At 42.6% G+C, this 25337-nt stretch overlaps 1 protein-coding gene across 3 annotated transcripts in view; it reads left to right on the top strand.

The window, feature by feature from the left end:
* Positions 1-18107, top strand: part of atad1b (ATPase family AAA domain containing 1b) — a 55909-nt gene extending 37802 nt beyond the window's left edge. For all 3 annotated transcript variants that reach the window (XM_055647260.1, XM_055647258.1, XM_055647259.1), the window contains exons 4-10: positions 1960-2080; positions 5551-5751; positions 10015-10121; positions 12065-12154; positions 14963-15013; positions 16407-16543; positions 17336-18107. In XM_055647260.1, coding sequence (XP_055503235.1) covers positions 1960-2080; positions 5551-5751; positions 10015-10121; positions 12065-12154; positions 14963-15013; positions 16407-16543; positions 17336-17453 — 825 coding nt within the window. In that variant the 3' untranslated portion in view covers positions 17454-18107. The remainder of the gene's footprint in view (positions 1-1959; positions 2081-5550; positions 5752-10014; positions 10122-12064; positions 12155-14962; positions 15014-16406; positions 16544-17335) is intronic.
* Positions 18108-25337: the final 7230 nt, after the last annotated feature.

Genomic DNA, 25337 nt, shown 5'->3' with positions numbered 1-25337 from the left:
CAGGTATATTGTTGTGTATTGTATATATATATTTTTTTTTTAAGTTTATAAAATGAAATGTTTATGTTATGCTGACAATATTTGTTTAGGATCAGAGGTCAAATATGACTGGTCACATGTGTGGCCTCACACGGAAGCAATTTAATCATAACTCAGTATTTATTATCTTACAAACTCTGTGCATTTATTTTTTTTTTAAATTATAGTTCTGTAGATAGGTAAATAGCAATAAATAAGATTAATCTCTTGCAAGAATTTTTTAACGTATTACTTTACGTAATGACATCTGGTCACGTGTGTGACACTTTGGTTCGCTTTCCAAAGAATGGCCCAGAAAAGGAATAGGCGACATTTCGGGTCAAGACCCTTCCTCAGATTGGGATAAGAAATCTAGAGATAAGAAATGGTACAGCTGTATAATTGTTCTTGGACTGGTTGGTGTAGAGATGGTAATGATTGTATTAACTGTGCAATGTTGCAATTGCAATATAGTGGGCTTCTCATAAAACAACCTGCACTTTTCTTAAGCTGAAGATTGACACAAAAAGCTCGAGTAACTCAGCGGGTCAGACAGCATCTCTGGAGAAAAGGAATGGGTGACATTTCGGATCCTGATGGGTCTCGACGCGAAACGTCACCTATTCCTTTTCTCCAGAGATGCTGCCTGACCCGCTGAGTTACACCAGCATTTTTTGTCTATCTTCGTTTTAAACCAGCATCTGCAGTTCTTTCCAACAAAAGCTCACAATTTGAATGTTTTCATTAAAGGATCAAGCCATTATAGGCTTCACCAGGTTTGGTCAACCAGTGGTGGAAGATTATAAGATCATAACAAAGCTAGACACAAAATAACTTAGCAGGCCAGGCAGTATTTTTTGGAGAAAATGAACATGACATTTCTGGTCGTGAACCTTCTTCAGACAGTTTGAAGACGGATCCCAACCCAAAACATTATCTGCCCATTTTCTCCAGAGCTGCTGCCTGACGTGCTATAATTAGCATTTTCTGTTAATGCTTGGTATAAACCAGCATCTGCAGTTCCTTTTTATTACATAACCATAACACAGAGAAGGGGATGGGAGATTGCAACCTTCACATGGTCCGCCCTGTTTTGACGAATGCAATCAACCTGGTATGCACAATCAAAAAAGATCAAATGGAACAAGTTGTCCTACAACTTTAGGCTGTGCACGCCGTACGCAACAAGAAGAAGAATACAGAGAATTAGGCCATTCGACCCATTGAGTCAGCTCCGCCATTCGATCAAGGCTGATCTGTTTTTCCCACTCAACCCCACTCTCGTGCCTTCTCCCCCGAAACCTTTGACACCATTTCTCTGCCCAGTTCTGTAGTTGATCTATATCCCACAGTATACTTTGTCTGAAAATTTATTAACCAAACCTCAACATTTGACATCCAATTCGTTGCATATATGTACTGTACTTACAACAGAGGTCCCATCAAAAGGTCCTTGTGGAACTCCACTGATCACAAACACCATTCCACCACAACCCTCTGTTTTCTACGAGGAAGCCAGTTTTTAATCCACATGAATATGCATTTCATATACTGTTTTCACTGGATGGTTTTGTTTCAAACATTACAAAAAAAATTAACAAATCATAAAGATAGCATTTCAAGTTCAAGTGAGTTTATTGTCATGTGTCCCTGATAGGACAATGAAATTCTTGCTTTGCTTAGCACACAGAACATAGTAGGCATTCACTACAAAAACAGATCAGTGTGTCCATATACCACAATATAAATATATGCACACATAAACAAATAAACTGATAAAATGCAAATAGCAGATAATGGACCACCAATAATCAGAGTTTTGTCCGAGCCAGGTTTAATAGCTGTGGGGAAGTAGCTATTCCTGAACCTGGTTGTTGCAGTATTCAGGCTCTGTTCACGCATTACCTGGTTAATACGCCTTCATCTGCCTGCTTTCAACAGGTTACATGGGATGACGTTGCTGGCTTGGATGATGTGATTGCAGAACTCAAAGACACCGTCATATTACCAATTCAGAAACGGCACTTGTTTGAAGGTTCCAGGCTGTTGCAGCCTCCAAAAGGTAAACAGTTGGAGGGGGTAGATGGTGCAGGGGTTGAAACATATCTTGTGAGCCTCATATCTGAGGAAGGATGTGCTGGCTTTAGAGAGGATCCAGAGGGGGTTTACGGGATTGATCCCAGGAATGATTAGGTCAACAATTGATGGCACTGGGCCTGTACTCGCTGAAGTTTAGGATAATGGAGGACCTCAATGAAACTTACTGAATAGTGAGAGGCCTGGATAGTGTAAATGTGGAGAGGATGTTTCCATTAGTGGGAGAGTCTTGGACCAGAGGCCATAGCCTCAGAATAAAAGGACCAACCTTCACAAAGGAGATGAGAAGGAATTTCTCTAGTCAGAGGGTGGTGAATCCGTGGAATTCATTGCTGTGGAAGCCGAGTCAATGGATATTTTTAACGCTGAGGCCGACAGATTGGTGATTAGGACGGGTATAAGGGATTGTGGGGAGAAGGCAGGAGAATGGGGTTGAGAGGGAAAAATAGATCCACCATGATTGAATGGTGTAGAATGATTGAATGATGTAGTAGACTTAACGGCCCGATCCTTTGGTTATTGGGTGTTATTTGTACATCGCTGATAACATGTCAAAAGTGATAGGATCATAATTAGGCCCTTTGGACCATGAAGTCTACTCCACCATTCAATCATTGCTGATCTATCTCTACCCCCAACCCCATTTTCCTGGCTTCTCCCCATAACTCCTGACATCCCTTCTAATCAAAATGTTCTCTCCCTGCTTTAAAAATATCGATTGACGGCCACAGATTCCCTACTCTCTGACTAAAGAAATTCCTCCTCATCCCCTTCCTAAAGGAACGTCCTTTATTTCTAAGGCTATGACCTCCAGTCCTAGACTCTCCCACTAATAGAAACATCCTCTCCACATCCACTCTATCCAAGCTTTTGTCAGGATGGCTGATTGGTCTAAGGCGCCAGACTCGAGGACTAAAGTCCTTCTGCAGTGCAGCGGGTGTTCTGGTCTCCAACTGGAGGCGTGGGTTCAAGGGTGGCACGGTGGCGCAGCGGTAGAGTTGCTGCCTTACAACGCGAGAGACCTTGGTTCGATCCTGACTGCGGGTGCTGTCTGTACGGAGTTTGAACTTTCTCCATGTGACCACGTGGGTTTTTTTCCAGGTGCTCCGGTTTCCTCCCACATTCGAAAGACGTACAGGTTTGTGGGTTGATTGGCTTCTGTAAATTGTCCCTAGTGTGTAGGATAGAACTAGTGTACGGGTGATCGCTGGTCAGCGCGGACTCGGTGGGCCGAAGCTCCTGTTTCTATGCTGTATCTCTAAACTAAACTGTCAGTGAAAACGGTCTGAAGAAAAGTATAATTCTCTTTCTTTTAAAATCTTTTTATTAATTTTTTTCAAAAACCAAAAAAATAATGATAAACATAACAGTGATGTTGATACATAGGGATCAGGATTACATTAACAACAAGTGTAATCTAAATATGAATCCAGTGTCAAAATACACATTGGGTATAGACCTCCCGGTCTCTATGTACATAAAGTTAAATGTTTAAAAGAGAACTTGTATATATAAAAATAAATAGATAAAAAGACGAGGAGAAAAAAGAGAAAAACAAAAAACCCCTAAACTGAAATAAGCAAAATAAAATCTGGGCTGCAAAGAGTTTCAATAATTTAGATCCTTGTTTGTCGTCAAGTCCGTTCCACCGTATAAAGGTAAGAGAATTAGAGGGAACAATTTATATCGTGTGAAAATATTGAATAAAGCTTCCCCAAGTCCTATCAAATTTGACCAAGGGTTCAACAATGTCACTCCTAATTTTTTCTAAATTTAAACATGATATCGTTTCATAGGAGTGTGGTCAGAGGATTAGAGTCCATTTAAATAAAATAGATCTTCTGGCAATTAATGTAGTACAGGTACACAACCTTTTATCCGAAAGCCTTGGGACCAGACACTTCTTGGATTTCGGGATTTTTCCGATTTCGGAATGGAAGATTTTTAGCGTAGATTAGGTAGGTAGGCTGCTTGAAAAGTCTGGAGCGGCTGCCTCCTCCCCGGAGACCGGGGAATCATTGTAAATCATTGCTTAAATGTTGGTCAGTTAGTTTGGAGGGATTTTATGTGGTGGGGCGTGGGGTGAAGGGGGGAACTTTAATTCTTAGTCCCCTACCTGGTCGGAGAGGCGGGGAGCGGGCAATGCCTTACCGGGTCGCCGTGCAGTAAGCTCCGGAGCGCTGTGGCCGCCGACTACCAACATCGCGGAGCTGGGGCTGCGGGCGTCCGGCCGCGGGCGTGCTGGGTTTGGAGCGCCGCGCAGCCAGGGGTAGAGTTGCCGGGGTCGGAGCTACAACCGGCTCCGCCCGCAGCCCGACACCCGCAGCCCCAGCTCCGCGATGTTGGGAGTCGGCGGCCACAGCGCTCCGGAGCTTACTGTAAGGCGACCCGTGTCATTACTGTGACAGAGTAATTTGGGTGGATGTTGATTGAGCACCATTCAAGTGTAACCAACACTTGCCTCTTTGTAGCTGTGTTGAATAATGGAACAAATTGTGTAGATGTGGGGGTATAAATGTGAGTTTATTTTAACCCACATAAAGTTGTTTTTAACTATTAGAAACATTTAATTCTAGGATTTTTTAATTTATAAATTCTTTAAAAGCCATTATGTACAAATATTCTGTTTGAATTGTACATCAAGGGGTTGAAAGCAGCTGGCCACCTCCTGTGTAAACGCTGTTATAACCCAATCTGTGTTAACAATAGATTCAACAAATTCACGGTGTGATGTGGATTGCAATATTCTGTGTTATTAATTTGGAATAAAGTGATGTCCTCTATTCATTTTGATAAAGTGTCGCAAAATACTGCACTAGTACAGGTCCTCCACCGATTCTCCTGCACCCTTGGTTCCAGAGCCTTTCTGGATGATCCGTTTTGCCCGACCAGAGGAGGTCACGGCCTCCGAGAGGAGTCCACTGGTGCAGGATCGGTCCTCTGAGGGCCCGAGATACCAACCCACTGAGTCGGCCCCGCAAGTCGTCTATGCCGGCTGCAGCCGGGCAGTGGTTGCAGAGCCCCGGTTGCAGGGGGCAAATTCGAGCCTCCGATCGGCCGTGGAAGTCCCGATGAGTAACTTGCCCACACCGACCAACATGCCCCATCTACACCAGCCTCATCTGCCTGCGTTTGGCCCATATCCCTCTATGCTATCCATGTACCTGTCCAATTATTTTTTTAAAAGTTGTGATAGTACCTGCCTCAACTTCTGGCAGACTGTTCTACGTACCTACCACCTTTTGGGTAACAAAAGAAGTTACCCCTCGGGTTCCAATTAAATATTTCCCCCCTCACCTTAAACCCATGCCCTCTGGTTCTTGATTCCCCTACTCTGGCTAAAATACTGTACGTGTACCTTATCTATTCCTGTATGTGTGATTTGATGATGAGGTCCTTAAATAACTTTCAGGAACGCTCTTTGTTTCATTTTAGGTGTCCTCCTATATGGACCTCCAGGCTGTGGTAAAACTCTCATCGCCAAGGCTACTGCTAAAGAAGCTGCGTGTCGGTTCATTAATCTGCAGCCGTCCACCTTGACTGATAAATGGTACGGAGAATCCCAAAAACTGGCTGCAGCTGTATTCTCACTGGCTGTAAAACTGCAACCTGCCATCATCTTTATTGATGAAATTGGTAAGCTTGTATTATTCCTCTTTAGACATTAGAGATACAGCGCGGAAACAGGCCCTTCGACCCACTGAGTCCGCGCCGATCAGCGATCACCTTTTAAACCTCTACTCCAACAGAGGCAATTCTTACTACAATATAGCAATCTAATGTATAGTGCAAGAGACCCTTCTTCAGACTGAAGAAGTCTGAGGAAGGGTCTCCACCCTAAACGTCACCTATTCCTTTTTTCTCCAGCGATGCTGCTTGACCCACTGAGTTACTCCAGCACTTTGTGTCTATTTTCAGGCTAAATTATGTCCTGTTACATAATTTAATTACTCTTCAATATACAGACCACCCCCACGTTGCAGCTGTTCAAGTGACGGAAATCCGCCCTTGCAATATCCATAAATCACCTCACTGAAATTTGAGATACAGAATAAAATTCTCTCTGTTAGAATTTATGTGGGGGGGAAAAATACATTGAAGAAACATAAGATCTCATTTTCCAGGCTTCCTGTGTTATGGCTGACCTGTCTAGCAGAAATTTGACCATGCAAATTGTCCAATACTTTTTAAAGAAACTTCCATGTTAACAGCAATAATAACGATTTAGATTTATTATTGTCATGTGTACTGAGGTGCAGTGAAAAGATTTATTTTGAATGCTATCCAATCAAGTCAGATAATGGTGTACATAATGTATACAAGAACTGCAGATGCTGGATAAATCAAAGGTAGACACAAAATGCTGGAGTAACTCAGCGGGACAGGCAGCATCTCTGGAGAGAAGGAATGGGTGACGTTTCAGGTCAAACCCTTCTTCAGACTTTATGGTAGACATAAACATAATCAAACCAAACTCAGGTAGAGCAAAGGGAAAGATACACAGTGCAGGATATAGTTCTCAACAAGGTAGAGCAGAGAACATAGACGAAGTCCAATGTGCACAATGAGATAAAGGCGAATCGAACAGTATCCCACCTTATGGTAGGATCGTTCAGAAGCCTGGTAACAAGCCTGGTATAAGGTTATATATCCTATTGGTTTAATTATGAGTATAGCTATGGAGATTATTTAGTGAAATTAATGGATTGTAGCAAGTGTATGTAGAGTTTAGTTTATTGTCAAGTGTACCGAGGTATCCTGAAAAGCTTTTTTGTTGCATGCTAATCAGTCAGCGGAAAGACTATGCATGATTACAATCAAGTGTATAGATGCAGGGTAAAGACAATAACGTTCAGTTCTAGGTAAAATCCAATTCATGATAGTCCGAGGGTCTCCAATGAGGTAGATGGTGGGTCAGGACCGCACTCAAGTTGGTGATAGGATGGTTCATCAGCCTGCGATACAATATGGCTAACTATAGAAAATTGATTTTTCTGACATGGCAAATCTGGCTTACAATCATTTCTCGGAAGGAGAACCCTTAAGTAATGCTGGTACTGACTATATCCACTTTCCCAGCTGAATACACAGTAATGATTGCAACAGACAGCCACCTTGATTCTATAAATTTAGTATTAAATAATATGGTTCATGTCGTACCGCAGATTGTTTCCACATGTTTATGAGTAAACTTGCGATCTTTTTCACATTCTGCAGCTCGCAGGGTCCAGGATTTGCACCCATATTAAAGCTTAACACTTTTCATCCTGATTACATTATCAGACAACAGCATGAGTTCAGTTTTTCAGGTTGTGAGATGGGGTCTTCAGTTGTAGCATTTCTCTTCATCACACTAGTTCTGATTTGTTTTATGCTGCTGAGGTTGGGGAATTTGTTCATGTTTTCTGACTCCAGTATTTCCAAATGTCCCTACATTAAATTTATTTGTTGAATTCTATTTATTTTTCCTCGGTGTTGACTTTTTGACCAAATTCCAAACTACTTATCTATTTATTGTCCTAACAGTTTGTAACCTTAAGGACTGTTTCCAAGACACCGGATTTTATTCAGGGACCTTCCCATTCAGTTTAACATGGAAATATGAATGAATCCTCTACAGAACTGGAAGATGTACATTGCTTTATAAGACGTAGAAGCAGAATTAGGCCATTCGGCCCATCGAGTCTACTTCACAATTCAATCATAGCTTCTCCATTTTTTCTTCTCAACCCTATTCTCCTGCCTTCTCCCTGTGACCATTGAAGCCCCGACTAATCTACTGATCTCTGTTTTAAAAATACCCAATGACTTGGCCTCCACAGCCGTCTGTGGCAATGAATTGCACAGATTCACCACCCTCTGGCTAAAGGAATTCCTCCTCATCTCCATTCTAAAGGTACTTCCTTTTATTCTGAAGCTGTGCCCTCTAGCCCTAGACTCTTCCACAACTGGAAACATCCTTTCCACATCCACTCTATCTAGGCCTTTCATTATTCGGTAGGTTTCCATGAGCCACCCCTCATCCTTCTCAAGTCCAACAAGTACTGCCCCAGAGCCATCAAACGCTCCCCACACATTAACTTGCCAATCACTTATATATTGTCAGGATGCATTGTGGATCATTCGTCTCATAAAACTCAGTAGAATTTTGGGTGTGAATGGACAATAGCTCTGCTTAATCAAATGTCATGGGTAGGAAGGAACTGCAGATGCTGGTTTAAACCGAAGATAGACACAAAAAGCTGGAGTAACTCAGCAAGTCAGTCAGCATCTCTGGAGAAAGGTGACGGCCTGAAGAAGGGTCTCAACCCGAAACGTCACCTATTCCTCTTCTCCAGAGATGCTCTGACCCACTGAGAAACTCCAGCTTTGTGTGTCCATCTTAACCAAATATAATGTTGTTAATTGGTGAAGAAGAGGTGGAAAGCAAGTTATGCTCCTGCTGCTTGCATTCATAACACTCGCAAGGAGAAAACAACCGATTTTCCTTCTTTTAAAGTGTTCTGTTCAATTAATTATGTATCACTCAAGGATCACATTTTGGGCAGATATTAATTACATGACTCACAACCCTAATTATTCAGTGACTATTACATTCTGTTGGTATTGTAACAAAAAGCAAATTGCAAAAGGTCATTTATGGTGCTCTGTGTCCTAATGTAAGAAGAAACGTGTATTTAGTTTCCCCATCCTGTGTCAACAAATGTGGCTTGTGACACTTCAGGATAAATGTTATTTTTTCCAGTTTGAGCTTTAGCTCATTCTTTTGCGTTGAGTTTCCAGCTGCAGTGGCTGGGTGTGGAGGGAGAATGAGTTTCTACTGAACCGAGAGTTGTGGTGATCTATGTTTGCTCAGAGTATTTGGGTTCAATGAATAACTTGTGCTCAAGAAATATTACTCACTGAAGAAGATATGCCATGACAACCGTTTCCTCTCAGATCTTTACATACACTGGGGCGGCACGGTGGCGCAGCGGGTAGAGTTGCTGCCTTACAGTGCCAGTGATTAAATATACTTGGAGAAAACATTTTCAACAAGGACATTTGTCATTTTTCCATTCGTACTTGAACTCCCTTCCATGTCGAATACTGATGAGTAACGCCATCTATTTCTGTTACACATTTAAAAAAAAACCTTGCTTGAATAAAGTTCCTTATTTGCCATTTTTCTGTTAACCTTTCCGATTGCTTTATTTTTCTTTATTTATGGTTAGCAAGGTTTCCATTTGTGCATGTTGTAGGTTAGCTTTGGCAATTTCAAACATGTCTTTGGACTACCTTCTCTTTCACAAGATGTAGTATAATTTAGGTTCTTTAGTGTAGTTTATTATTGTCACATGGGCCAAGATACAGTGAAAAGCTTTTGTTTGTGCAAGTGGATGATAGAAGTTCTTTTTTTTTTTTTAAGAGATACACGCAGAAACAGGTCTTTTGGCCCACCCAGTCCGCACCGACCAGTGATCCCTGCAAATTAACGCAATCCTTCACACACTAGGGACAATTTTATCCATACACCAAGCAAATTAACCTATAAACATGTACGTCTTTGGAGTGTGGGAGGAAACCGAAGATCTCGGAGAAAACCCACGCGGGTCACGGGGAGAACGTACAAACTCGGTACGGACAGCACCCGTAGTCAGGATCCAAACCCGGGTCTATGGTGTTGTAAATCAGTGACTGTGCCGCCAATATGTTGCCAGTATTGGATATATATTTCCAATTTTTATATTGTTTGCTTTCGACCTTTGTCACCTAGTGGAACTATTTCTTTACAAACAGCTTTTTTTTTTTTAATCCTCTTGTTCACCTGCACTAATCTTGTTAATGGTTTCATTTCATAAGTGCTATCCTCCAGTGTCAAGAGTTTGATGCTAACGATTTTTTATACTCTTCCCTTAGATTCTTTTCTGCGCAATCGGTCCAGCTCTGACCATGAAGCCACTGCGATGATGAAGGCTCAGTTTATGAGCCTCTGGGATGGACTCGAAACAGACTTCAACTGTCAGGTGACTGAACTATGAGATTTCAATGTTAATATTCTGTGTCTGTTCATTTATCTGTGGTAGCACGGTGGCGCAGCAGTACAGTTGCTGCATTACAGCGCCAGAGACCCGGGTTCAATCCTGACTACGAGTGCTGTCTGTAGGGAGTTTGTACATTTTCACCTGTTTCCTCCCATGCTCCAAAGACGTACAGGTTTGTAGGTTAATTGGCTTTGGTAAAGATAGAAAATTGTCCTCGGTGTGTAGGATGGTGCTAGTGTACAGGATTCACTAGTCGGTGCATACTAGGTGGGCCGAAGGGCCTGTTTTCGCGATGTATCTAAATTCAATTAAACTAAACTAAACTATTACCTTTGTGTTTAGTTTAGAGACACAACATGGAAACAAGTTCCTTTGGACCACTGAGTCTATGTCGATCGTTGATCATCCAAATCACACTAGTTCTAAGTTATCCCACTTTCTCAACTACTCCCTACACACTACAGGCATTTTACAAAGGCTAATTAATCTACAAACCTGCACGTCTTGTCCTGCCCAATCCTATAAGATAGCCTATCTTGTTCTCAGATCCACAGTTCCCACAATTCTATGCTTGCCTCCACATCTCAAAGATTTTTAAAATTTAAACTAAAGCTTGTCGTCTTAGTTTAAAGTCACCCTGTGGTCTTGATAACCCCACCACTAGTTCCATTATTGATAAGTCTTTAGCCCCACAAGAACCTTGCCTTATGAATCTTCCCCTTGCGTGAATAAATCATCCATCAAAGATAGTAGAAACAAGGAACTGCAGATGCTGGTTTGCACCAAACATAAACACAAAGTGCTGGAGTAACTGCGGGTCAGGCAGCATTTTTGTAGAAAAAGGATGGGTGACGCTTTGGGTTTGAGACCCTACTTCAGACTTTTTCAGAAGAAGGGTCTCGACCCAAAACGTTACCCATCCTTTTTTTCCAGAGATGCTGCTTGACCAGCTGAGTCACTCCAGCACTTTGTGTCTATCCATCAAAGATACCCGTGAGTATTTTTAACCATCCCGTTATCTTTCGGTTTAGATTTGTAATTGTCATGTGTGCAGAGTGAAAAGCTTTGTTTTGCAGACTAGAGTCATAGAGTGATACAGTGTGGAAACAGGCCCTTCAGCCCAAGTTGCCCACACTGGCCAACGTCCCAGCTACACTAGTCCCACCTACCCACGTTTGGTTCATATCCTTCCAAATCTGTCCTATCCATGCACCTGTCTAACTGCTTCTTAAATAGTGTCCAAACATACTGTACAACACAGTTCAAATATACAATATGTACATACAATAGGTTCAACTCAAGAACAATAGACAAAGCAAAGGGAAAGATACCGAGTGCAGAAATAGTTTAATTTAGCAATGAAAAGCTTGTTTCTCCATGATAGTTTATGTAGACTACACTGTGTGTGGACATGTTTCTCTTTTAGTTTAGTTTAGAGATACAACGCGGAAACAGGCCTTTTGGCCCACTGAGTCCGCACCGACCAGCAATCCCCGCACATTAACATTATCCTTCACACACCAGGGACAATTTACAATTACGCCAAGCCAATTAACCTACAAACCTCTACGTCTTTGGAGTGTGGGAGGAAACCAAAGATCTTGGAGAAAACTCATGCAGGTCACGGGGAGAACGTGCAAACTCTGTACAGACAGCGCCCGTAGTCGGGATCGAACCCGGTGTGCCGCCGTGCCGCCCGATTTAATTTGAATGTGTGGGATCCTAAGTTTGCTACAGCCATGATCAGTATTTATGATTAGCTATTATGCTTTTATTTTGCTGAAGAATTAAAAGTATTTTACTATAATTTGGAGTTAATTGATGAGAGAAATAATGAAACAAAATAATGAAATTGTCGATGACGCTGTTCCAAGGATATCACTTCTTTTAATACAATTTGTGTTGTACTGATGCCCTGCACCCAGGTAATCGTGATGGGAGCCACCAACCGACCACAAGATCTAGACACTGCCATTTTGCGAAGGATGCCAACAAGATTTCATATAAACCAGCCTGTAAGTATTGATGTGGGAATAATGCTTTAAGATTATCGAAACGTAGAAAAATAGCTGCAGGAGTAGGCCATTCAGCCCTTCGAGCCAGCACCGCCATTGCATATGATCATGGCTGATCATTCAGTATCAGTACCCTGTTCCTGCTTTCTCCCCATATCCCTTGATTCCGTTTGCCCCAAGAGCTATATCTAATTCTCTCTTGAATACATCCAGTGAATTAGAAACATAGAAAATAAGTGCAGGAGAAGGCCATTCGGCCCTTCAAGCCAGCACCACCATCCAATATGATCATGGCTGATCATCCAAAATCAGTGCCCCGTTCCTGCTTTTTCCCCATAATCCCTTGATTCCTTTAGCTTTAAGAGCTAAATTAAACTTGCACTTGAAAACATCCAGTGAATTGGCCTCGACAGCCTTCTGTGGCAGAGAATTCCACAGATTCACAACTCTGGGTGAAAAAGTTTTTCCTCGTCTCAGTCCTAAATGGCCTACCCCTTATTTGTTAAACTGTGACCCCTGGTTCTGGACTCTCCCAACACGGGGACCATTTTTCCTGCATCAAGCCTGTCCAATCCTTTAAGAATTGTTTATGTTTCTAAAGATCCCCTTTCATCCTAAATTCCAGTGAATACAAGCCCAGTCGACCCATTCTTTAATCATATGTCAGTCCCGCCATCCCGGGAATTAACCTGGTGAACCTATGGTGCACTCCCTCAATAGCAATAATGTCCTTCCTCAAATTAGGTGACCAAAGCTGCCCACTATACTCCAGGTACAATCTCACCAGGGCCTTGTTCAAATGCAGTAGGACCTCCTTGCTCCTCAACTCAAATCCTCTTGCAATGAAGGCCAACAGGCCATTAGCTTTCTTCACTGCCTGCTGTTCCTGCGTGCTTACTTTCAGTGACGGATGTACAAGCACACCCAGGCCTCCACTGCCTTCTGTGGCAGAGAATTCCACAGATTCACAACTCTATGGCTTAAAATGTTTTTCCTTATCTCAGTCCAAAATGGCGTACCCTTTATTCTTAAACTGTGACCCCTGGTTCTGGGCTCCCCCAACATAGGGAACATTTTTCCTGCATCTAGCCTGTCCAATCCCGTAAGAATTTTATATGTTTCTTTAAGGTTCTCTCTCATCCTTCTAAATTATCATTGCTTAATACTTGTGATTATGACCTTAGAAGATAGAGCAGTACAGCACAAGAACCGACCCTTAGGCCCAAAATGTCTGGGCAGAACATGATGCCAAGGAGATAAGTTTATAAGTTCTAGGAGCGGAATTAGGCCATTCGGCCCATTAAGTCTACTCTGCCATTCAATCGTGGCTGATCTATCACCTAGTTTGCAATTTTAAACCTTACAGAAATATATAGGACGGATCGTTCTAAGTACAGATTATGATGAGGTTAGTAAAAGATTCTTAGGGCGGTGAATCTGTGGAATTCTTTGCCACAGAAGGCTGTGGAGGCCAAGTCAGTGGATATATTTAAGGTAGAGATAGGTAGATTCTTGATTAGTATGGGTGTCAGAGGATATGGGGAGAAGGCAGGAGAATGGAGTTGGGACAGAGATAGATCAGCCATGATTGAATGGCGGAGTAGACTTGATGGGCTGAATGGCCTAATTCTGCACCTATCACTATCTTATGAAGGCATGGGCAGACTAGCAGTAGCATAGTTAGTTGATGTAGTTAGTGTAGGAAAAAATAGAAGGATTATATTTAGGAAGTTAGAAGAAGGAAATAAATGCACCTTAAATAATAATAATGCAAATAGGGCAAAAGACCATGTTAGATGTTTAGACCTGAGAGATACCGTATGGAAAAGGGCCCTGCGGCCCACCGAGTCCACAGTTACCAGCGATCACCCCGTACACTAGCACATGTTACACACTAGGGACAATTTACAATTTATAGAAACCAATTAACCTACAAACCTGCACATCTTTCGAGTGTGGGGGGGGGGGACACCAGAGCACCTGGAGAAAACCCACGAGGTCACGGGGTGAACGTACAAACTCTGTGCAGACAAGCACCCGTAGTCAGGATAAAACCTGTGTCTCTGGTGCTGAAAGGCAGCAACTCTACCGCTGCGCCACCGTGGTTTTACAATGTTGTAAAGAAAATATCATTTGGATGTATTTAAGAACAAAAAATATTAGGTGAGGGCGTTGTAAAACATGCGGTTCTTTCATGTGACGTGAACATTGCTGAGAATGCTGCATTTATTGGCTTAATTGCTCTACAACGACCTGCTTGGTCATTTCCATTCAAGAATCCACTGGACTGCTGTGGGTCTGGGCACATACATGCAAGGATGGCCGATTTCCTTTCCTAATTGACATTTTTTTACACCAACCTTGATTCATGGGCAACATCACAGGCAATCTTTTTTAAGTTCTTCGGTTGCTGTGGCTGAGTTTGAACTGTGTAGGAAGGAACTGCAGATGATGGTTTAAACCAAAGATAGACAGAAAAAGCTGGAGTAGCTCAGCGGTGTCAGGCAGCATCTCTGGAGAGAAGGAATGGGTGACATCTCAAGAGATGCTGCCTGTCCCCGCTGAGTTACTCCAGCTTTTTGTGTCTAAGTAGAGTTTGAACTGATGTCTTCAGACCATTGAATGTGGATGTTTAGATTGCTCGTCAATTTCCGTAACCACTATTGTCTCAGAATTTCTATGCTAGATGAATATGATGGTATATTCCAACATGATGGGTTTTGGCAGAAAGTATTACACGAATTGGCGTTTTTTCTGTAGTACTGTTACATGTTATTAAACTGATTTTTTTTCCCCTTTGTTTCACAGAACATCAAGCAGCGGGAACTAATTCTGGCTCTAATTCTACTAAATGAAAAGGTTTGTGGCTTGAAATAAAAGCCAATTGAATTATGTTATTGCTTGGATTGCCAAATATTTTCCATACTTGGCTTGAGTATTTGCTTCTGTAGTAATATATCAGTTTGATTTTAATAATCTATGCATTCCAAGGCCACATAACATTGCTTATAAATGTTCTACTTTTGTTACAGTTGTAGTTCTCCCTTTATTAAAAGCAAACAGTAGGATTTGGATTTTTTTAATAATATGGCACCAGTATTTGACATAAATACAAATGAACCCATTTAACTATTGCAAAGGGTTTAAGAAGGAACTGCAGATGCTGGAAAATTGAAGGTACACAAAAATGCTGGAGAATCTCAGCGGGTGCAGCAGCATCTATGGAGGGAAGGAAATGGGCAACGTTTCGGCCCGAAGCGTTGCCTATTTCCTTCGCTCCATAGATGCTGCTGCACCCGCTGAGTTTCTCCAGCATTTTTGTCTACCTAACTATTGCAAAGACTTTGTTATTGTTGTATCTGGAATTAGCATGGGTACCTGATGTTGATGCTAGTAAACAGAAATCTGAGAAACTTTCTGGAGTCATTAAACATGTTATATGTATATTGACATGTTCACATATTGTGTGTGTTGACATGTTACATGTGCGATGCGTTATGTGTGTTGACAAGTCCATGTATTATATGCATGTTGATGGGTTAACATGTATGTAGGTTGACATGTTTACACGTTGTATGCATATTAATATGTTTGCGTGTTGTAGCATGTTGACATGTTTGTACGTGTTGTATGCATGTTGACGTGTATCTGTTCATATATATATATATATGTTGCTGGCCAAGATTCCCCATCTACGCTAGTCCCACCTGTACACATTTTACCCGTTTCCTTCTAGACCATTCCTATCCTGAGCTACCATTTACCCCATTGAAGACCATCAGACTATCTTTAATTGGACTTTACTTTGCACTATATGTAATTTCCTTTATCCTGTATCTCTACACTGTGGACGGCTCGGTTGTCATCTTGCATGGTCCAGGGTTTCCATCCTGACTACCTGTGTTGTCTGCACACAGTTTGTACGTTCTCCCCGTGACCTGCGTGGGTTTTCTCCGGGAGCTCTGGTTTCCTCCCACACTCCAAAGATGTGCAGGCTTGTAGGTTAATTGGCTTGGTTAAATTGTAAATTGTCCCTAGTGTGTGTATAGGAGAGTGTGAGTGTGCGTGGATGGCTGGTCGGCACGGACTCAGTGGGCCGAAGGGCCAGTTTCCGCGCTGTATCTCCAAACTAAACTAAATTATTTATATACCTGTCCAAATGTCTTTTAAATGTTGTTGTGCGACCTGCCACAACTACCTCCTCTGGTAGCGAGTTTCTAGAACTAAAATATATTATTTTGTTTCTTATTAGGTTGACAATTACGTGAACTTGACTGAAATTGCCAAGGAAACTCATGGCTTTTCGGGAAGTGACCTGAAAGAGCTGTGCAGAGATGCTGCCATGTTCTGTGTCCGAGATTACGTCAATGGTTCTGAGGAGGAGCAAAGGTTTGTAAGATTCAGAGTTTTTTTTCTAAGATAGACACAAAATGTGGGAATAACTCCACACGTCCGGCAGCATCTCTGGTGAAAAAGTATGGGTGATGTTTCATAGAAACAGAGAAAGTAGGTGCAGGAGTAGGCCATTCGGCCCTTCGAGCCAGCACCGCCATTCAATATGATGATGGCTGTTCATCCAGAATCAGTACCCCGTTCCTGCTTTCTCCACATATTCCTCGATTCTCTATCGGGTCGGGACCCTTCCACAGACCCTGTATCTAAGATCAGGCCACAATGTACCAAACACGATGCAAGCTAAACCAATCTCATCTGCCTGCACGTGATCCATGTTCCCCTATTCCCTGCATTACCATGTTAGCCTAAAAGGCCTTTCCACGCCACAATCGTATCTGCTTCCACCACCACCCTGGCAGTGGGTTCCAGGCATCCATCACCCTCTGTGCAAAAATGAAAACTTAATCCCCCTCCCCCTTTCTTTCTCTCTCTCTATTCTCTTCAATCTTCTCCCCTCTCCCCACTCCCCACTGGTCTGAAGAAGTGTCCCAACCCAAAACATCACCCATCTTTTTTTCTCCAAAGATGCTGCCCAACCTACTGGGTTGCACCACAGCACTCCCACACTCCAAAGTGTCTATCTTCGGTATAAACCAGCATGTGCAGTTCCTTTCCACGCACTAAATTTGTTGTTTTGTCAATATCCCCGCATGTAATATTTTGAACGTGATCAAGGCAGATTTTTGCACCCCTTCATTCAACTTCACATTCTGCTTGTTTTAACAGCGCCAAGGAGAGGATCCGTCCCATCAAACAACAGGATCTACAGAAGGCAATAGACAAGATGCGGAGGTCTAAGGAAGCCACCGTTTCCAATGGTTTGATGCACCTCAGCGTAGACTGAGGGTCCAGTGTACGTGTACAGTTTGGAGGTCAAGTTGAGTTGTACCTTTGCTTAGTGACTTTGCTAAACGACGGCTCTGACTCTGCTCACGGCAAGAGCTGCAACCGGAGAAAGAAGAAGAGGGATTCTTCCCCCCTCAAAAAAAAAAAATCAAATTTCTGTGAACGTAACACCACCCACCCATTATCTAAACCGAACCCAGCAACCCCTCTGGTTCATATTCACAGAAAAACTTACACCAGACTATTTGTGTAATTCTTATTCACTGGATTGTGTTGATAGATATAATCGGATTTTCTGTAGCTGGTTCGATTTGTGACTGCATTTAGTATCACTGTTCACAATGTAAAATGGGAAAAGTGCTGCTTGAATGATGCAAACTCCAGAGGAAATGTCAGTGCATCTTTAACATGAAGTGAAAGCACCAATTGGCTCACACTCTGCAATCTGCATCAATTAATGATGAATTAGATTAATTACAGGGCCCTGAACATGGAATGAAATAATGTGAAGAAGCTATTCAAAGCAGTTTCTGACTTTTGGTTGAACCATGGTCGAGTTTGTTAATTTAATCGTGAAACCAAGCAGGTTATGCTTTTTAAATGTTTTTTTTTTATTTTCCAGTTCAAGGTAAATAAATATTGAAAGTCCAAATGAGTTTTTTCTGTTATTTGTTTTTTTTTTTGGAATGGATACCTGCAAAGTATTGTACAGATTACTATGTTGGTTAATAATTTAAAATAATTTAAAAAATATATGTGCATTTAATTTTTTATGTCTTATCAAACTAACTATTACGAGTCGGTGCTCATTTTTATTTTTTACAAAGAATGGCTCAAAATTATAAACCGTTCCTCTGCTAGCGGGAAAAGAATGACAGAATTTAAATGAAAGGGAACGGAAGATTTACAAATAATAAATTAATGTCCATAATTTGGCTGGTTGATGACTCATGATTGGGGTTGGTTGACTGGTGGAATCAGGGCATGGGTTTGGAATTGTAGGAATGAGAGTGACGCCTACAAAAACGTCTTTTAATAAGTGGGCAGCTAACACACTGCCTAGATGGGGGCGACACAGTGGTGCAGCGGTAGACGTGCTGCCTCACTGCACCAGAGACCCGGATTCGATCCAGACCACTGGTGCTGTCCGCACGGACTTTGTACGTTCTCCCTTTGACCGGGTGGGTTTTATCTGGGTGCTCCGGTTTCCTCCCACACTCCAAAGACGTGTACGTTAGCCGGTATCCGTGGAAAAAAATTGACCCTGGTATGTAGGATAGAACTAGTGTTATCCTACGGGTGATCGCTGGTTGGCACGGGTTCTGGTGGGCCTAAGAGCCTGTTTGCACTCTGTATCTCTAAACTAAACTAAATTAATTAAAAACATTGTGTGCATATTCACTGGCGTTTAGAAGGATGAGGGGGAATCTTATAGAAACATATAAAATTATGGATTTTTTTTTTAATTCAATTTCAATTTTATTTTTAATATGTTTTATTATTTATTTATTATTATTTTAATTTTTTTATGATTTTTTGTGTGATTTTTTATGATACTGCCTGTAAGGGAAATTCATTTCGTTGTCTCAAATTGAGACAATGACAATAAATTTGAATACAATACAATACGAATACAATACAATACATTACAAAATTATAAAAGGACTGGACAAGCTAGATGCAGGAAAAATGTTCGCAATGTTGGGCGAGTCCAGAACCCGGGGCCACAGTTAGAATAAAGGGGAGGTTATTTATTTAGACTGAGGTGAGAAAAAACTTTTTCACCCAGAGAGTAAATTTATGGAATTCCCTGCCACAGAGGCCAGTGGAGGCCAAGTCACTGGATGGATTTTAGAGAGAGTTAGATAGAGCTCTAGGGGCTAGTGGAGTCAAGGGATATGGGGAGAAGGCAGGCACGGGTTATTGATAGGGGACGATCAGCCATGATCACAATGAATGGCGGTGCTGGCTCGAAGGGCCGAATAGCCTCCACCTGCACCTATTTTCTATGTTTCTATAATTTGACTAATCGATGGGTTGATTTGATCGGGATGGCTGGTGGAGAGAGGGCATGGGTTCAAGGTTTGAAAGCAGATCAAGCCAAACTTTCCCCTCCATATGCACACCATTATATTTTTAGACTTTAGAGATACAGAGTGGAAATATGCCCTTCGGCCCACCGAGTCCACGCCGACCAGCGATCACCCCGTACACTAGCACCATCCTCTTGTGATGTTTGCAAGAACTTATTTTAACATGTGGGTAGTCAACGCACTGTCTAAATATTTATTTCTTTTGGTTACTGTGTATTTCGGGCGGAAGGGTGGGATCCTAAAAAAACAATATGGTAGAATGGAGAAGTCGAATCATAATAGTTCCAACTGAGGGATATCTGTCAGCACAAAACTGATCTGATTGTTATGTTTAAAGATTGCTGTCAGTACCTTTACTAATCAATGTAAAATTAAAGCTACATTTACAGATGTGGAATTTTCTCCGATTTCAGTGTTATTGATACCAGAGAATTTTGCCAAATCGCTATTGAGATCTGATCTTTCGCTTTCACTTGCCTAATTTAGTTATTTTAATAAAATCCATGTGATCAAAGACTTACAGCACGGAAACGGGCCCTTCAGTCCAACTTGTCCATGCCGATCAAGATGCCCATCTATGCTCGTCCCACCTGCCAGCGTTTTGCCCATATCCCTCTAAATCCTTCCTAACCATGTACCTGTCTAAATGTCTTTTAAACGATGTTATAGTACCTACCTCAACTACCTCCTCTGGCAGCTCGTTCCACATAACCATCTTACTCTGTGTGGAAAAAGTTGCCCTTTGGGTTCATATTAAAGGTTAAGTGGGTAACCTACAAAGGTTATAGGTTAATTTGCTTCTGTAAATTGTCCCAAGTGTGGGATAGTGCTAGTGTACGGAGTGATCGCTGGTCGGTGTGGACTCGGGCGAATGGGCAAGTTTCTACGCTGCATCTCTAAGGTCTAAAAATATAATGGTGTGTGTATGAAGGGTAAAGTTTGATCTACTTTGAAATCTTTAAAGAGATGAGTAGTGTTTGAAAGGCTTTTAGAGAAGCACACAGAAGTGTAGGGATAGAGGGGCATGGGTCATGTACGGGAAGATGAGATCTGTTTTAACTAGGCATCATGTTCGGCACATACATTGAGAACGGAGGGTCTGTTTCTGTGCTGTACTGTTCTCGGTTCTATAACTCACTTAAGAATAATTGACAAAATTCTGGAGTAACCCAGCGGATCTAGCAGCAATCTCTGGAGAATATGGATAGGTGACTTTTCAGGTCGGGAGCCGCCTTTAGAATGATTGCAGTGGGGAGAAAGTTTGAAAAGGCCAGAAATGGGAAGAAGACAAAAGGTTGTTACATAGAGAGGAGGTGTGAAATTTGAAACCAGAGGAGGGGATTTCAATGGAAAGGGACAGGATGGGGGCAAAGAGACAGGGTTTGTGTTGGTTAATTAAGGGCCTGTCCCACTTGGCCGTCATTTACGCAACAGGCGTAAAGTGACTGACGCGTGACCGTCATCATGTGGCTTCAAATATTTTGCCTGCTCTGCAAGTAGAATTAGTCAACCTATTGACATCATTTGTTAAGTGAAACATTGATAAAATTATTGTTCGCCGGAAAAATTCATTTACTTTTAAACTTTCTGAATTACTCCCAACAAACACAAAATTGTATTCCATTATAGCAGTTTGAGGTTTTGAACCCAGCTTAAGATTTAGTTTGCAAATTTTTTTTTAAATGGTGTTAGTAAAATTGTTGGTGGTTATTTAATTTATTTATTGGCAGGTGGGACTAAGGGAAAAAAAAAAAAAAATTTGTTCGGCATGGACTTGTAGGGCCGAGATGGCCTGTTTCCGTGCTGTAATTGTTATATGGTTATATGGTTAATAAAAAAACTAATTTGGTTACTAGTGTTTTACGATATAAAATCTGCAATCCATACCTGAATGTTAACTTTTGAAACATCCTTAACTAACCGCGATGCCACGCGCAACTCCATACTCTTCCACGCCTCTCCATGCGCCCGTCCCGCGCTACCCGTGCGTCACAACGTGACAACAACATTTTTGGAAGTCGCGTAAATGAGGCCAAGTGGGACAGGCCCTTTACCTGAAAAGGGAGAATTCAATGTTCATACCGCAGGGCTGTGAGCTACCCAAGGAGTATGAAATACTGTTCCTCCAGTTTGCATGTGGCTTCATTCTGGCGATGGAGGAAGCCCAGGAACAGAAAGGTCAGCATGGGAACGGGAAGACGAGTTAAAATGGGAGATCCAGCAGACCTTGGCGGACCAAGCACAGTTATTTGGTGAAACGGCCACCTAGTCTACGTTTGGTCTCGCTGATGTAAAGGATGCCTCGCCCCCTTCAGAAGACAGACACAAAAAGCTGGAGTAACTTAGCAGGACAGGCAGCATCTCGGGAGAGAAGGAATGGGTGACTTTTCGGGTCAAGACCCTTCTTCAGACCTTTTCACCTGCTTCGCTCTCATCTCTATTGGTGCTCCCATTGTGGCCTCCTTTACATTGAGAATCTTAATGAAATTACTGTTTCAGTAGATAGCCTCCATTGGGTTCATTGGAGTTGAATTAGGCCATTTGGCCCATCAAAACTACTAGGCCAATCAATCATGGCTGACCTATCTCTCCCTCCTAACCCCATTCTTCTGCCTTCTCCCCATAACCTCTGACACTTGTACTAATCAAGAATCATCTATCTCTGCTTTATCCACTGACAGCCTCCATAACCTTCTGTGGCAACGAATTCCACAGATTCACCACATTCTGGCAAAATAAATTTCTCCTCGTCTTCCTAAAAGATGGTCCTCTAATTCTGATGCTATGAACTCTTGTCCTAGACTCTTCCACTAGTGGAAACATCCTCTCCACATCCATTCTATCCAGGCCTTCCACTATTCTGTATGTTTCAATGCTTCTATTTAAGTGGTTGCAACCACTACTTCTAGTGCGTATTTAAATATTTATTTTAGTTGGGTAAATGAGATCATGATGGAAAAATAAAATCTAAATGGGCAGATCAGAAGGATAAACACAGAATAGTACAGCACAGGAACAAACCCTTCAGGCCCGCAATGTCTGTGCCGAACATGATGCCAAGTTAAACTGATCTCCTCTGCCTGTATCGACCGACCGGAGCTCCAGCAGCGGCGGGACAGCGCTGGAACATCGCGGGGCTGGCGATGCCTTAACGGGGGTCGCCGTCTGGAGCCCGGAGTGCTGGACCTGCTGCACCAACATCATGGAGCTGCGGTTTGCGGAGCTCCCAACGCGGGCGGCGCTGACTAACAACGCGGGGACCTGCGACTCTGCCCAGCTCGACCTGCAGACTCGGGAGCTGATCAGGAGGTCCGGGCCGCTGTGGAGGAGGATGTTCACCGTCGGGGATCGGCGTCGGCGTTCCACTAGCCCGGCGTGAGGGCCTGAACATCAGGCCGCCCGGGGCGGCGACTGCGGGTGCTCGGAAGGCCCCGACCACGGATGAACATCTGGGAAGATCGGAGGGGAGGCTGGCTGGACTATGGTGCCTTCCTCACCTTGGTGCCACTGTGTTATGTTGTGTCGTGGACTTTCTGTGTTTGTGCTTTTTTTTAAATTCTATTTTTTTTTTTTAATATGTTTTAATATTTATTATTTATTTATTTTTATGATACTGACTGTAAAGGGGAATTCATTTTGTTGTCTCTAATTGAGACAATGACAATAAATTTGAATACAATACAATACAATACAAGTACCTGATCCATATCCCTCTATTCCCCGCACTTCCACGTGCCTATATAAAAGCCTTGTAAAGGCCACTATCGTATCTGCCACCACCTCCACCCCTGGCAATGTGGTGCAGGCCTCCACCACTCTCTGTGTGGAAAGAAAACCTGTCCTGCACATCTACATTAAACTTCTCCATGCTCCTCCTAGAGTATATGCCCTCTATTGTTGGACATTTCCACCCTGGGGGAAAAAACAAGTTCTGCCTGCCGATTTTGTATACTCATGGTTTTATATACTCGTGGTTTTATACACTGCTATCAAGATTCCCCTCGGCTTCCGACATTCCAGAGAAAACAATCCAAGTCTACTCAACCTTTGCCTGTAGCTGAAACCCTCTAATCCAGGCGGCATTCAGGGGGAAAAAAATTCAACAATGCTCCAATCAGTCCGAGGAAGTGCCTGTACCCGAAACGTCAGCTCCCATTTTTCTCCAGAGATACTGTCTGACCCGCTGGTTATTCCGGCATTTTGTGTCTATCTTTGGTATAAACCAGCATCTGCAGTCCCTTTTTTATTACAAGGCTGCAATTATTTGATTATCTCTTAAAATAGCACAACAGAGATAGATAGATTCTTGGTTAGTACAGGTGGCAAGAGGTTATGGGGAGAAGGCAGGAGAATGAGGTTGGGAGAAAGAGATAGATCAGCCATGATTGAATGGCGGAGTAGACTTGATGGGCCGAATGGCCTAATTCTACTATTCCTAATTACCTAACTACAGAAGAGATATTCTATATTGCTTTTTAAATGGTGGTGCAGCTGATCGAACTGCTGCCTCACACCGTCAGAGAACCGGGTTTGATTCTGACCTCGGGTGCTGTTTGTGTGGAGTTTGCACGTTCTCCCTGTGACATGCATGTGTTTTCTCTTGATGTTCTGGTTGATGGAACACATACATTGAACCGGTATGAACGGGTGATTGATGGTCGGTGTGGACTCGGTGGGACGAATGGCCTGTTTTCATGCTGTATCATTCAATCAATCTCTTGATTGTGAAAAAAACACACAAAATGCTGGAGTCAGGTAGCATCACTGGAAAACATGCAGAGGTGACATCTCTGTTTGGGAACCTGCTTCAGACATTGTAGTGGAGTGAGCCGGTGGGGAGGGAAGAAATCTTATCTACTCTACATGAGTCAAATGTGTAATTGGTTGCTTTGTTGAGGTTCTATTCAGCAGAGCTGGAGTCAAATCTTCATTGTGGTAGACACAAAATGCCGGAGTAACTCAGAGGGACAGGCAGCATTCTCTGGAGAAAATGAATGGGTGACATTTCGGGTTGAGACACTTCGCTGGAATTTAGGAGATTGAGGGGGGGATCTTATAGAAACTTACAAAATTCTTAAGGGGTTGGACAGGCTAGATGCAGGAAGATTGTTTCCGATGTTGGGGAAGACCAGGACAAGGGGTCACAGCTTAAGGATAAGGGGGAAATCCTTTTAGGACCGAGATGAGAAAAAAAATTTTTCACACAGAGAGCGGTGAATCTCTGGAACTCTCTGCCACAGAAGGCAGTTGAGGCCAGTTCATTGGCTATATTTAAGAGGGAGTAAGATGTGGCCCTTGTGGCTAAAGGGATCAGGGGGTATGGAGAGAAGGCAGGTACGGGATACTGAGTTGGATGATCAGCCATGATCATATTGAATGGTGGTGCAGGCTCGAAGGGCCGAATGGCGTACTCCTGCACCTATTTTCTATGTTTCTATGTTTCAGACTGAGAGTCGGGGGAAGAGGGAAACTAGAGATATGGAAGGACAAGGTGTGAAAATGACAGATCAAAGCAGACGATGATCAAGGAAATGGAGAATGGTTCATTGTCGGCTGAAGGGAAGGTGACAACGAGGCATACAAACAGTAAAATTAATCAGGAGGACAGTGAAATTAGTTGGAGAACTAAGGTAGGGGAGGGATGGAGAGTGCGGGTTAGCAAGAGTTACTTGAAGTTGGAGAAATCAATAAGAAACAGAAATCAATAATCATACTGCTTGGGTTGTAAGCTGCTCAAGCGAAATATGAGGTGCTGCTGTTCCAAGTTGCGTTTGGCCTCACATCCTCAT

This window comes from Leucoraja erinacea, chromosome 15 (assembly GCF_028641065.1).
Source record: "Leucoraja erinacea ecotype New England chromosome 15, Leri_hhj_1, whole genome shotgun sequence".
Classification (NCBI taxonomy): domain Eukaryota; kingdom Metazoa; phylum Chordata; class Chondrichthyes; order Rajiformes; family Rajidae; genus Leucoraja; species Leucoraja erinaceus.
The sequence above is the reverse complement of the archived record's forward strand: the minus strand, read 5'-3'. Positions and strand labels throughout refer to the sequence as shown.